We start from the raw sequence: 13,579 nt of genomic DNA, 5'->3' as shown, positions 1-13,579 counted from the left end.
AATAACACCCTTTGTTTCCTGCCAGAGATATAAGATTTGAACCATTTTGCAGCATTTCCTGTTAAACTATAATATTCTAATTTACTTACAAGGATATTGTGGTTTACACAGTCAAATGCCTTTGACAGATCACAAAATATACCAGTTGCCTTCAATTTTTTATCTAATGAATTACGCACATTTTCACTGTAAGTGTAGATAGCCTTCTCAACATCAGAACCCTTTAGAAATCTGAACTGTGACATTGAAAGTATGTTATTTGAGATAAGATGGTTATAAAGTCGATTGTACATTACTTTCTCTAAAATTTTTGAGAATGCTGGCAAAATTGAAATTGGATGGAAATTTGATGCTATTTCTTTATCTCCCTTCTTAAACAGTGGCTTAACTTCAGCATATTTTAACCATTCAGGAAATATTCCACTGATAAACGAGTGGTTACACAGATAGCTTAATATGTTACTTAACTCAGAATTACATTCTTTAATTAGCTTTGTTGATATTTCATCATACCCACTAGATGTTTTTGATTTTAAAGATTTTATGATGGACATTATTTCTGCTGGGGTAGTGAGGGTCAGATTCATATTATGGAAGTTACTTGAAATGTCTGGTCTGAGGTATTCCATAGCAGCATCTGCAGAACCTGACAACCCCATCTTTTCAGTAACAATTATAAAATGTTTGTTAAAAAGTTCTGCAACACTATACACATCTGTCACCAATGTATCATTTACTCTTAATGCTATTTGTCCCTCTTTGTCTTTATTTTGTTATCTGATATGACTATCTTTTCCTTTTAATATATTTGCTTTGATGTCTGTATTACAGTCTTCAATATTTTGCAGTATTTCTTGTAATGTGCGATAGCATCAACATTGGAACTGTTTTGGATTGACAGATACAGTTTTCTTTTTGTTTTACAAGATACCCCTATTCCTTGAGTAATCCATGGCTTCTTTGTAGAATTTGCTCTAATCTTGGTACGCTTTTGGGGAAAATAGTGTTTGAATAAGGTAAGCACTTTATTAGCAAAAGTGTTATATTTTTCATTCATGCCACGAGCATTGTAAACATCAGTCCAGTGAATGTCTCTGAGGAGTGTCCTAAAATAACCAACCTCTTGAGCTCAGATTTAACAGATTTTATATCCTGTTCAGTGTTAACATTTAACAGAAGGAACTGCATATCATGATCTGAGAGGCCATTGACTATTGGTTTTGTAATATAATTTTGTTCATTGGACTTTTCTATAAAGATATTATCAATGGCTGTTTGTGAGCAATTGGCTACTCTAGTGGGGAACTTTACAGTGGGAATTAAGTTGAATGATAGCGTTACTAACACAAATAAGTTCTTATTGGGAGAGTATTTAAAGGAAATCTACATTGAAATCACTAGCAACCACTATTTCTTTGATTTTGGTTGTTAAATGGGCCAGTACAGCTTCAAGGTGGTTTACGAACAGATTAAAGTTACATGCAGGTGCTCGATATACACTTAATATTATGAAGGATTTTTTGTGAAATTCTACTTCTGTTGCACATGCTTCCATATGCTGTTCTAGGCAAAATTTATGAATGTCTATGTTCTTAAATTTATGACAGTTCCTGATGAATGTGGCAACTCCATTTCTGATCTACAAAAGTGAGATGCTACCCTAAACCCTGTAACACTTGAAAGTTCTATACCAGTGGTCACATGATGTTCAGAGAGGCAGATTATGTCAGCTGGGTTTGAAGACTCTAATTTATCTACGCAGATCATTAATTCACTAATTTTATTTCTCAGTCCTTGAATATTTTGATGCAATAAAGGTAGCCGAGTTAAAATTGGGTAGCGTTAAAATATCTTCCGACTATTGAAAATTCTTAACCAATAGCTGTTTATGGTTTCTTTCTCAAACTGAAGATTTGTCTCAGTCCTAACCTCTCTTAAAATTTGGTTTCTTTCTGTCCTCACTACCCTAAAAAAGGGTCTTTTCTGAACCCTATAACCACTGGTATTTTATCACTCCTGACAGTGCCTCCCCCCTTTAACTTTCCTGCTATTTTGCCAGCCAGTTTACCCTTCCCCTTCCTGTTGAGGTGAAGGCCATGCCCAATGCACTCTTAATATTAAAACCCTTGCTTTTAATGTCACCAATAGTCATTTCAACTTTTCTGTATGCTGAGTGAGTCCTTCCGATGATCACTTCTTTTTCAATTTCTTCACGCTTTTCATGCAGCTATTTCACCATAGCTTCCCTGCACTTCCTATTTCTTTCATTCTCAGTTTTTTGTATTTCTGAAGGAGGTAAGTACTGGCCAGCAATTCTGTCTCACAATTTACTACATAATAGCAAGTCACCAAGATACAAAGCACATGCCACTTTACCTGCCCTGGAAGGACCACCATTACTATGCTTGGCTATGGGAAATTAATAGCTTTTAGGCACACACTACATCATGAACTAACTGAAACACAACTGTATGCGACTGTTCATCACTAACAAACAAATGTTTCACACTCGTTAAACCAGATGTGACACACATAATAATCAGGAGAAAGACATAATTTCTGAACCAGATGCTTCCATAATGTAGCGTCTCACAGCCCAGATTTTGTCTTGTAATAGTTGTACATTTGACAAACTGAGGTACAATTAGGGTGGACTAAAATCTGTTGGTGATGAATATGGTCCAGAGGAACTTCTTGGTGACTAGGTGATAATGCTGAAAAACAATATAGTGCACACACAGTGTGTGGGGCTTGGTGGCTGTACCAGATTACGAAGCCAAACTTTCAGACAGATTTCAATAGTAGGTTGACCTTACAATTTCTTCTGTCAGTTAATGAGATGGAAATGCATTGTGTGTGTGTGTGTGTGTGTGTGCGCGTGCGGGGGGAGGGGGGCACGATCTAATGTGTTCTGAATTTCACTTGAAGTTTAGGGTTCTAAAACTGGCTGGGTGAGTGAGTTACTAGGCTGGAGGAAGCCAAGGCAAGACATAGTATCACTAATTGGACAGTGTCTGTTAAAGCAAAGTGGTGTCCAGCCTAGCTTTTGGGTTGACAGTAATTTCACCACCTGTGTTACACCAAAATGAATTATTCAATAATTTTCTCTAAAATATGAAAACTAGCTTTATTTCTTAAGCCGCCTTCTATTTTATATTTTAGTTCAATCAAAAGCATTTTTCAGTCTCATTATATATTTAACCCACAAAAAAGATTGCTTTACTTCATACTGTTAACTATTTAATGACAAAATTAGTCATCATCTCATACTCTCGTCCTAAACTTTTCTGCCTGTGATTTAAGCAAATGGGAAAACCATAATCAGTGTAACTTGAGACAAATTTGGAACCCTCTGCAACAGAAAACTATTTGAAACAATGGAAAATCCAGGACAGAATGTAACAATGTTATGAAAAGGAAAGTTGCTACTCACCATATAGCGGAGATGCTGAGTCACAGATAGGCACAACGAAAAGACTGTCACAATATAAGCTTTTGGCCCACCCAGTTGCTACTCCTTTCAAGCACTGCTGCTGTTGCTTGCAGTGTGGCTTCAGCTGCCCGAGGCTGCAATTGTGTGTGTGAGTTGCATTTGTGTGGTGTGGTGTGGTGTGGTGTGTGGTGTGTGTGTGTGTGTGTGTGTGTGTGTGTGTGTGTGTGTGTGTGTGTTTCTTTTTTTCGACAAAGGCCTTGTTGTGCCTATATGTGACTCTGCATCTCTGCTATATGGTGAGAAAACTATTTCAGTATTATAGCTAATCAAAAAACTCTAAATCAAACTCCTCCCGAACAGGCCATGAAGGCCAATGGTACCAACCGGCCACCATGTCATCCTCAGCCCACCGCTCTCCCGGCCGTATGTCAGTTTCCGAGACCGGACCCACTACTTCCCAATCAAGTAGCTCCTCAGTTTGCCTCACCAGGGCTGAACGCACCCTGGTTTCCAACAGCGCTCGACAGGCCACATGGTCACCCATCCAAGTGCTAGCCCAGCCCGACAGTGCTTAACTTCGGTGATCTGACGGAACCCAGTGTTACCATTACGGCTAATCTACTAACTTATTTAGTTTGTGAAGAAGGGAATTGGAGTTACCTATCTCAGTGCCAACAATTACTGACATTTGAATACAGATTGTCATTTCCCCAAGTATGGAGGTCCTGAAGGTATAGCAAATCGCAGTAGCCTAATCGCATGCTCTCTACACATGATTTAAACATTCCAAACATGAAAGAAGAATGATTGTAAAGAAAGATATGTCTTAAAAACATGAAAAATCAGTTTGATCAGCTCTAATGGAAAACGTGAAAGTAACTGTTCAATAACTGCTGAAAAACAGATATTATGCAGACAAACAAAATGGTCTTTGAAATATTCTGGAATTTAAATTCACATTTGAGAACTTAACAAGAGATCTCATTATTACTGCTAATAGAACACACAAAAACAAACAAATACACAAAAGTGACATTGCAGTATGTGGAAGTAGTAAGTCACAATTTCCTAATGCAGTGCTTTCAACAACAGAAACTGACCCAGTGGTTTGTGTTTCAAACAGTTAAAACTGGCGTGCACAGATAGCGGACATCCGAATGTAGCATGCAATCAAAAGTCAAATTTTATCTATTCACTAATGATTCACGGCTGTGGTGAATCAGAAGATGCTTCATCAGCCATTTTTACACAAAATTCAGCATATGAAACGACAGTTAGTGTTCCATTATGATACTGTGGTGTGACATATTGAGAAACAATTAGTTTTTGTGAACTCTTTCAACCTCTGCTGCACTGTATCTGAGTCAAAGAAAAAAGTCACAGGTGATAATAATAGTATTTGGACACTTACAACCATTCTTACTGAAACTATTGCTGGTACTACAACTGCTCAGGATTCAAGCATTCATAACACAAGTTTATTAAAATAAAAAGCACTTCCTACCTAGAAGCAGAATTAAGTCTAATATTAGTGTGTGGATAATTCTTTCAGCTGAACTGATGATATCTTCTCGACTGCCAAGCATCATCTCTGTTTCCCTAATTAAGGCAAGTACCTCTGACGCAGATACATGTTCCAAATGGTCAGTCAGCAATCGCCACATTATTTCCTGCGAAAAATGAAGGACAATCAGTACAGTACATAACACAGCTTTTAAGAAAAAAATTAATGTTAAAACTTCAGGTGTATAGCCACCCATATGATAGAGGAACTTATGACAACTGACAGAATGTGAAACACTTAAATTGTAGGTCCCTCCATAGGCAAGTCAGTTTATAGGTTGGAGGAGGGCTCTTACTTTCTTTCCTCAACTTTTCACAATATTTCTGTTGCTCCTTCATTAGCTTTAGGGTTCCTTCCCTGTATATCTTGAGGTACCTTTCAACAAAGCTAATTTATAATATGTGGCACAAAGGCTAATGCAACCACAATGCATTATTGATATAAACCACAAATGTTGTGACTGCTACCTTTAACATGTAAATTTTTACCTTAAAATAAAAATGATACAGCAGTGATCATGATTTCTGAACTGGGGAGAACAGTTAAGAGTAGAGAGTGAAGCACAAAGACAAACAAAGATCCCCCCCTCCCACAAAAAGAACGAAAGAGAGAGAGAGAGAGAGAGAGAGAGAGAGAGAGAGAGAGAGAGAGCGAGTGAGTTGTTACTGAAAGTGCTACAAAACTAAATTAGCAAGGGTGAGTAATGAAATATGTACACAAATATCTAAAGCGAAGAAGCAAATGCATGGTAACTGCGATGAACTGTTGTACGTGGTAGTCACATGCAGTTAGAAAATTCAAAGGAGCACGAAATGACTCCCCCCCCCCCCCCCCCCCCCCAATATGACCACGTATTGAGCAGAAAATGACCTCCCCATTTGAACTGGAGATTTCGCTAACAGGAACAGATATTTCTTGTGTTTGCACACTTACAAGATTTATCTGGAGAATTGCAAAAGGATTTTGGATAGCACCGTGTGAATCACTACTGACAGATGGTCAGTGAAACAGGCAGGGGAAACAACTCATTTAGTGGCTATGGTAGGAATTTAAAAATTCTGGAGAGAAAACAGACCAGCAGAATCCAGAAAAAGCTAAGACTAAAGCTTTAGAAAGATACAAAGGTTCACTGATATGAAACTATCAAAACAGGACAGAGAGTATTTTTAAATAATCCACATATGCCAAGTGGAAAACATAAACAAAATTCAAAAAATACAATGGACTACACCTTGTCATTGGAAAGATGTCTCTGGCCAATGTGAAACTACAACTGTTCATTAGAGTCAATACCATCCATATAGCACAAATCCGATCAAAGGAGCACGAAGTGACTCCCCCCCAATATGACCACGTATTGAGCAGAAAATGACCTCCCCATTTGAACTGGAGATTTCCCTGACAGGAACAAAGCATATTGAACCAGTGTGTAGTCACGTTGAACCTAAATAAAATTTATAGATGTAAGATTAAGAGTATCACTCTGAGTAATTTAGTATATTTGAAAAAGGGAGCTCATTTCTTCAGGAAAGATTAAAATAGTACAGATTTACCATTTGGGCAAAAGAATCAAACTGGCCTGTACTGCATAAACATTATGCTCTCAGGTACCCTCCAAGTACATAGTACACAGGTAGCCACAATAAAGAAATATTGTTCTGGGAAAGTGAAGTTACAGAGGAGTAAATGAAAGGGGAGGGGGGAAATAAGGATAAGAACAGATGAGAAGAGACGGTGGCACTTGTTGAGGTTTAGTGGAATGTGAAAACTATAGAACAACTTTCAAACTGTAAAATTCTGATGTACTGTTGTTAGGGGTGCATTAAAATTGTAGACTCGATGAAGTAGATGTCAAGGCCAAATTTTTGAAACTTATTCACAGATTATGAATTCATTAGATGTCAGCTGTATTAGATATAGACATACAATCTATTAGTGACACATGAAAATTTGTGCCAGAGTGAGATAACAACATCAGTCTCTCTCCCTGTTGTGAGAATCACATAATATGTGAGCATTAGTGGATGTGGACAGAGTGGTATACAGAGGTTGCGATCGGTCCAGGGAGCATGCACAGATAGCTGAAGTGGCTGAGGCTTGTGATACATGGGACATTAGAGTTCAGATCCTGGCCCGGCAAAAATTTTCATGTGTCTATGCCTAGAACAACTGCTATCAAATGACTTCCCAATCTGTGAATAAATTTTGTAATATTTAATGCAATTATGGAACATGAAGATTGTCTGCTTTTTCGGGTGTGCAAAAATAAAATAAGAACAATTTTGACTCACTGCCAACAAAATACTGTGATTTAGCAAGACAAGTTCTCTATTTATGTCCAGTCATCATCATTAACAAATAAGCTGTTGTCATGCCAGCCTAAAAAACTGAATCTCAAAGGAAGTAGAACTAACCCGTAGCCAGTTGATTATGAAACGAGGTGCCGCAGTAGTGTCATTATGAGACACTTTTCGAATTTCTGCTGATGCCAGGTGAGATGCTTTGCTAATGTCTGTTCTGCCTGGAGTCCTAAAAGCCTTATTCACGTCCATTCGGTAGTCCTTGAGGAACAGATCTGCAAAGATGACAAAGCATATTGAATCATTGTGTAGTCACACGTTGTAATTATATAAAATTTATAGATGTAAGATTAAGAGTATCACTCTGAGTAATTTAGTATATTTGGAACAAGGAACTGAGCAATGAAGAACTGTTGCTGAAACAATCTGCAGTAAGCCTGTTGATGAAATTCAAGAAATTACAAAATATATTATCTACGGAGCTGAGCAACGACAAATTTTTGCAATGAAATGATTACAACCTGGAATTATTTTTTCTCTTCTTTTTTATCAAAGTCCTAATTTATGAAAACCATCAGGCCCCAAAGCTCCAAAATTTGTTATAAGGATAACTGAAAGCTTTCAAATACCTGGTGTTATGTGAAGATGAACCCAGTTTGAAACACGTTCCTTACAAAGACGTAGTGAAATTCCAGCACATGCCTCCACTACTTGGTGTGTTACATCTTCAGATAGTAAGGACGACAAAGAAAGTGTTATGCGAGCTAAGCAAAATGACTCCATTTCCTGAATGGCCTGCTTCACCAATGACTCACTACCTAGTCTTGCAATCTGTTCTACTCCACCAGTTGCCCTTTCCTGTGAAAACAATATTGGCACAATGATATTTTTAAGTTCACACACACACACACACACACACACACACACACACACACGAGGAAGAGGAGAAGAAGGAAAAACATGAAAAGAAGAAAGAAAATACTTGGTTGCTGCAATCCATCACTTAACTCAATCCACAGTCATTGCAACCAATAAATAACAGTCAACACTGATGAAATACTTTCTTGTTATCTTCAGACTGCTGTATAGTATTTTTAAGAAATGTGATATTTTAACTATATAAACAAGTTATACATATAAAACCTGTGCGAAGATGTAAACTGTTGTTGCAAAGGGAACTATAACTTCCAAAACGGGGTTTAAACTGAACAGGTTACACTCAGTTTACACACATATTTAGAGTGATCTATAACTAAGATCTCAAGCTCTTCTACCGTATTTACTCGAATCTAAGCTGCACTTTTTTTTCAGTTTTTCTAATCCAAAAAACCGCCTGCAGCTTAGAATCGACTGCAAAGCAAGCGGAAGTTCTGAAAAATGTTGGTAGGTGCCACCACAACTAACTTCTGCCGTCGAATATATGTAGCGCTACACAGGCATGCTTTGTAAGCACTAAGATAAATACTGGCACCAAAACCTCTACATCAGTAAATCAATTAAAAAAAAAAAAGGTGGAAGATTAGCTTTTTTCTCCGCCCCGAGTTTCGACCACTGCATTTTCATACATTATCCAACGAAGTAAATACAAATTCCGTATTGTTCATCTTCGCGAATGTAGCAGCATTTCAATGTACTACGAAAATCCGAGTGGCAAGACTGTTTGGGATGTTTGTCAATATGGCCAACTCTACATTCTGAATTTTTTCCTACCTGTGAGAAGAGATGGTTGCTAATAGGAACTTTTATGAATTGCGAATCACATGCAGCATTCTCTTCACCATAAGAATAATACAAATATAAACATTTTGCCATGTATTGTTTCATGTCTGCTCCTATCTCATTTAAATCCTGTCTGCCCAATAAACTACGAAACTAGAGTGAGTCATGTTTATATTCGTATTATTCTTGTGCCTAATAGTGATACAGTCAGAAATGAAGCACGGTAATTGACTATATTTTTAAATCTAAGATGACTCTAATTTCTGTGCAGAATGTAATGTACTAAAGAGGTGCCTGCAAAGATTTTCAAACGGAGAAAAATTTTCGCTAAACTCTCGTTCAGAACATATTCTATCATACGCAGTCTATTATTTGGTTCTTGTTGATCATTATCAAAGAAAGCAGCAGTGTAAATAACAACAAATAGCAGTCTCTTGCCATTGTGTCACTAATGAGACGATTCTTTTTTTGTAAGCGGCAGTAGCGCGCACAAAAGCACGCCATGCCGCGAGCAGCGACGGCCGTAAACACACACTATCAGACTATCAGAATGCGTAAACAATGCATGACACAGTACAGTAATGCAATTTCAGCTTAGAGTGACGTGAACACCTATAACAAAGAGAACGGCACTTATCAGATCAAAGAGAAACAAGCAATCAATTCAAACCAGACGAAGCATGGAAAAAGGAAGGGTACCCGTATAAATACGGATGGAGCGCCTGACGCCTAGCAATGGCTACCTAGTAAAGCTTAACTGCTAAGCTTACTACTTGAACCAAACTACTGTAGCTGTATCGTCATTCATTCGACCTAAATTGACTCTCATATGACAATGGACCAACTTTTTTTCGATTTGGAGGTGCGGCCTAAAACTTTTCTCTCCCCTTGAATTTCGAGTCTCAAATTTCAGGTGCGGCTTAGATTCGGGAAATTTTTTTCCCTTGATTTCGAGTCTCATTTTTCAGGTGCGGCTTTGATTTGAGTAAATACGGTAATCAGTTTTGCCATAGATGTAGAGGAAGTGCCATATAGTAAGTGTAAATCAGTTATGGAAGACAATTTATAATGAGAACTGATCAACGAACTGTCTCCAGAGCTTGGTGAAGACTGTCCACATTGCTTGTCATATTTAAAAAGCTTCAGCTGAGGGATGTTTTCCATTCAACTTATTTAATCTGTCACTGAAGAGGTCACTGCTGCAGCGCAGAACGTAATGGGCAAGAACAGATACAATTGGAAGATGTCTTAGCCCTTATGCATATACAATTCACATTTTCTTGTGAGACCAAATCAAAGTGGGCCAAGTGTGTTCTTTTAAGGTAATGCACTCCTTTACATAAGAACTGGTGACATAGTCTTATGCTGCAAATATATGCAAACAAATCAAAATACTGCCATGTGATTAGCATTGATAGCTGGGTCATCACTTCCTTACTTCATTGTCACAATGTTCCAACTGAGTCACCAAATAAGAAGCAGTTGTTTTATGAGGGGAGGGGGGGGGGGGTGCATTTGTCACACTCCAGACATGTTAGTCTGTGAGAAAGAGAATGAAGGCCCATTCCCATAAGGAGGGTGTTATAACACATGGCACTTGCAAATGTGTGTAGGCTTCCACGAACAAGTACGCTCCCATAAAATTATTCTCAGATGATGATAATGCCGTGTTCCAAAACAAATAAAGCAAATTTTTGGAAATACCTGCCAGTAGCCTTCATTGTCTATCTTATACTAATGTAATAATGTAAGACAGCATGAGTGTCACATATCACTTACATAGTACAGTAAATCTGTAATGGTGAAACATCAAAATCAGTGTGGTAGGCACATACAGTTCAAGAACATTCACATGCTTGCTAGGCAGCCATAAAAATAGTTATCACTCTGCTACGATGAACTGTGATGATGTTTCTAGTCTTGTATCACTACAGTAGTCAGTCTATGGACTGACAGTGCTCGCAGGGCTGCTTCATCATGTGTGAGTGTAAACATTGCTGTTTAAGGCCCACAAAGCACTCTAACAACTTAAACTCTGATTGGTATTGCAGGAACAGTACATCATCATGGAAACAGCTTAATCTTGATTTAACAATGGCATCTGACAATATTCTAATACCAGTCACAATTAGTGAAGGGCCACTGCTGCTGTCCTTCCTACTCCTGATATCCAACAACGTGATCAATTCTTTTAATGGCCTTTCCAACTATGATGAGGGCATGGAGAAAAAACTAGTATATCAAGTGACTTTGATGATGCAACTTCACTGGTGGCAAGGTCACTTGCAATAATAACTAAAACATTTGTTCACTTTGCAGAAAAACATGATCACTGTATCAGTGAAATTTCATAGAATCGGTTGCTTGACTTCACAAAAAATACTTGGTTAGCCTGGAACGCAGAATAACACATATCTACTGCGATTCATACAAGCTCTTGATCAACAGCCACTGCTATTTCTTGTACCATGAAAATGTATAGTTAGGACACTGATAGCAAGATAAGAAACATACCTTTGGTGTTTTTGGTGAATTTATTGAATTGCTATCATTTTCACTCTCAGTTATTAATTTCCTTATTTTGTCAGCATCTTTCTTTTTCCGTTGTGGCAGTAACTGATTGCAGATATGTTTAACGAAAGCTGATGCAACTCGTTCTGCGACAAACTCTACGGTCTTCCTCATTGATGCTGGATGGCCATGGAAAAAGTTTTCCTCCAGAAGCAACTGAAATAAACAATATAGTTCTCCTAATTAACTGAAATTACACAAAAGCATTGTACTTTAAGTACAAGTTACCTTATGTGTCAAACTGTGGCATCCTTAAACGTCAAAATAAAAATTAATAGATTACCAGTAAACCCCCAACTCAATAATGACTCGAGTTCCCATGTATTAAACAGTTTCAAACTTCTGATTACTTTACAAATGAGTTGATGTGTTGCATATTTGGTGTAAAAAAAAGTTGTAGTTTGTTGGGAATCGCTAAGTGTTCTCATTATTAAACAATAGACGAGTACAGTCTGGGTAATCTGCACTATGTTTTAAGCAAAAGGTAGTTTTTCACACATCTCAATGCTTATGACAGCATATCTCATGAATTGTGTGTTGCAAAATGATGTAATTCTTGAAATATCACCTGTAAAATGCATTGCGAATAGAGTTAGTACTAATGCAGTAATATATTTAAATATCATGTCTGATTTGGCAGTTTTACTGCACGAACAATGTAAATGTAGTAAGCAATAAACTTTTTTCCTTTCATCATTTTGTGCAGGGTGGGAGTGAGAAAAAGTTTCATAAAGCTTGTTGCAAGTCACTATTCTCAAATACTGGATGAATGCTGCCTCAGTATTTGCACATAGTGAGTTACACTGCCTCAATATGTATACACAATTTCTAACTGTAATACTTGTTTTATTGTGTGAAACCTTTAACATAAGATTATATGTCTTAATGAGCAGAATATTACAACATTTCAGTTTTTAAATTACGTCAATAAATACATAAAATACAGAAAATTAAATTTTTGTTGCCCCTGGATGCCATTACATAGGCAGCTTGCAACTGCAACCAAGTGCCATAAATGGGTTAGCTGTTTCGTAATGTATAAGAATAGATAGTATACACATCAGTCTGAAAAATAAAGGTCTATGATATTAGATTGCCAAGTGAAAAATGCAAATGGGAATACCTTCTTGATTTCTGCTTCAGTTACTAAGTTAAAGAAGTGACAAGGCAACTTTATACTGATTAGTGACATAAACTTCATAAATTAATACAGGGTAACAACTGCAATAAAAAATAAAGTTACAATGAAATGAACACCCTTAGCTGCTTACAGGCGTTGACATACATCAACGGGGACAGATGAAAATGTGTGCCCCGACCGGGACTCGAACACGGGATCTCCTGCTTACATGGCAGACGTTCTATCCATCTGAGCCACCGAGGACACAGAGGGTAGCGCGACTGCAGGGATTTATCTCGGGCACACCTCCCGCGAAACCCACATTCTCAACGTATTGTCCTGCACTACATTCATAGTGCCCCAGCCCATTATACTCATTACTCGCGGTGCATTGCCGATTCCCGTATGGTCAAGTGGCCGGTGAGCCTTAACTATATATATATATACTAAGATGGCAGCTGTTTTTTCGGACATGTCTGAAAGAACAGATACCACCGGTGACCATGCAACTCGTTAGAATGAAATCACAATGAAATGAACACCCTTAGCTGCTTACAGGCATTGACATACATCAACGGGGACAGATTAAAATGTGTGCCCCAACCGGGACTCGAACCCAGGATCTCCTGCTTACATGGCAGATGCTCTATCCATCTGAGCCACCGAGGACACAGAGGACAGCGCGACTGCAGGGATTTATCTCTAGCACGCATCCCACGAAACCCACATTCTCAACGTATTGTCCCGCACTACATTCGTAGTGCCCCCGGCCATTATACTAATTACTCGCGGTACGTTGCCGATTCCTGTAAGAGTTCGGGCACTGTTTGTGCATTCGCACAGGAGAAGATGATGGTCAAGTGGCTGGTGAG

General features: G+C 38.1%; 1 protein-coding gene and 1 non-coding gene across 3 annotated transcripts in view; both read right to left on the bottom strand.

Annotated features, from left to right (window-relative positions):
• The window catches only part of LOC126100622 (codanin-1), a 157,955-nt gene that overhangs the window by 14,279 nt on the left and 130,097 nt on the right, over nt 1-13,579 (bottom strand). For both annotated transcript variants that reach the window (XM_049911248.1, XM_049911249.1), the window contains exons 9-12: nt 11,531-11,743; nt 7,927-8,155; nt 7,412-7,572; nt 4,938-5,103 (exon numbers count right to left, since the gene is read on the bottom strand). In XM_049911248.1, coding sequence (XP_049767205.1) covers nt 4,938-5,103; nt 7,412-7,572; nt 7,927-8,155; nt 11,531-11,743 — 769 coding nt within the window. The remainder of the gene's footprint in view (nt 1-4,937; nt 5,104-7,411; nt 7,573-7,926; nt 8,156-11,530; nt 11,744-13,579) is intronic.
• Nucleotides 13,303-13,376, bottom strand: Trnat-ugu (transfer RNA threonine (anticodon UGU)). The gene has a single exon. It is a non-coding gene; the product is annotated as a tRNA-Thr (tRNA).

The sequence above is a fragment of the Schistocerca cancellata genome, chromosome 9 (genome assembly GCF_023864275.1).
Source record: "Schistocerca cancellata isolate TAMUIC-IGC-003103 chromosome 9, iqSchCanc2.1, whole genome shotgun sequence".
NCBI lineage: Eukaryota > Metazoa > Arthropoda > Insecta > Orthoptera > Acrididae > Schistocerca > Schistocerca cancellata.
This window is presented reverse-complemented; position numbering and strand designations above follow the sequence as displayed.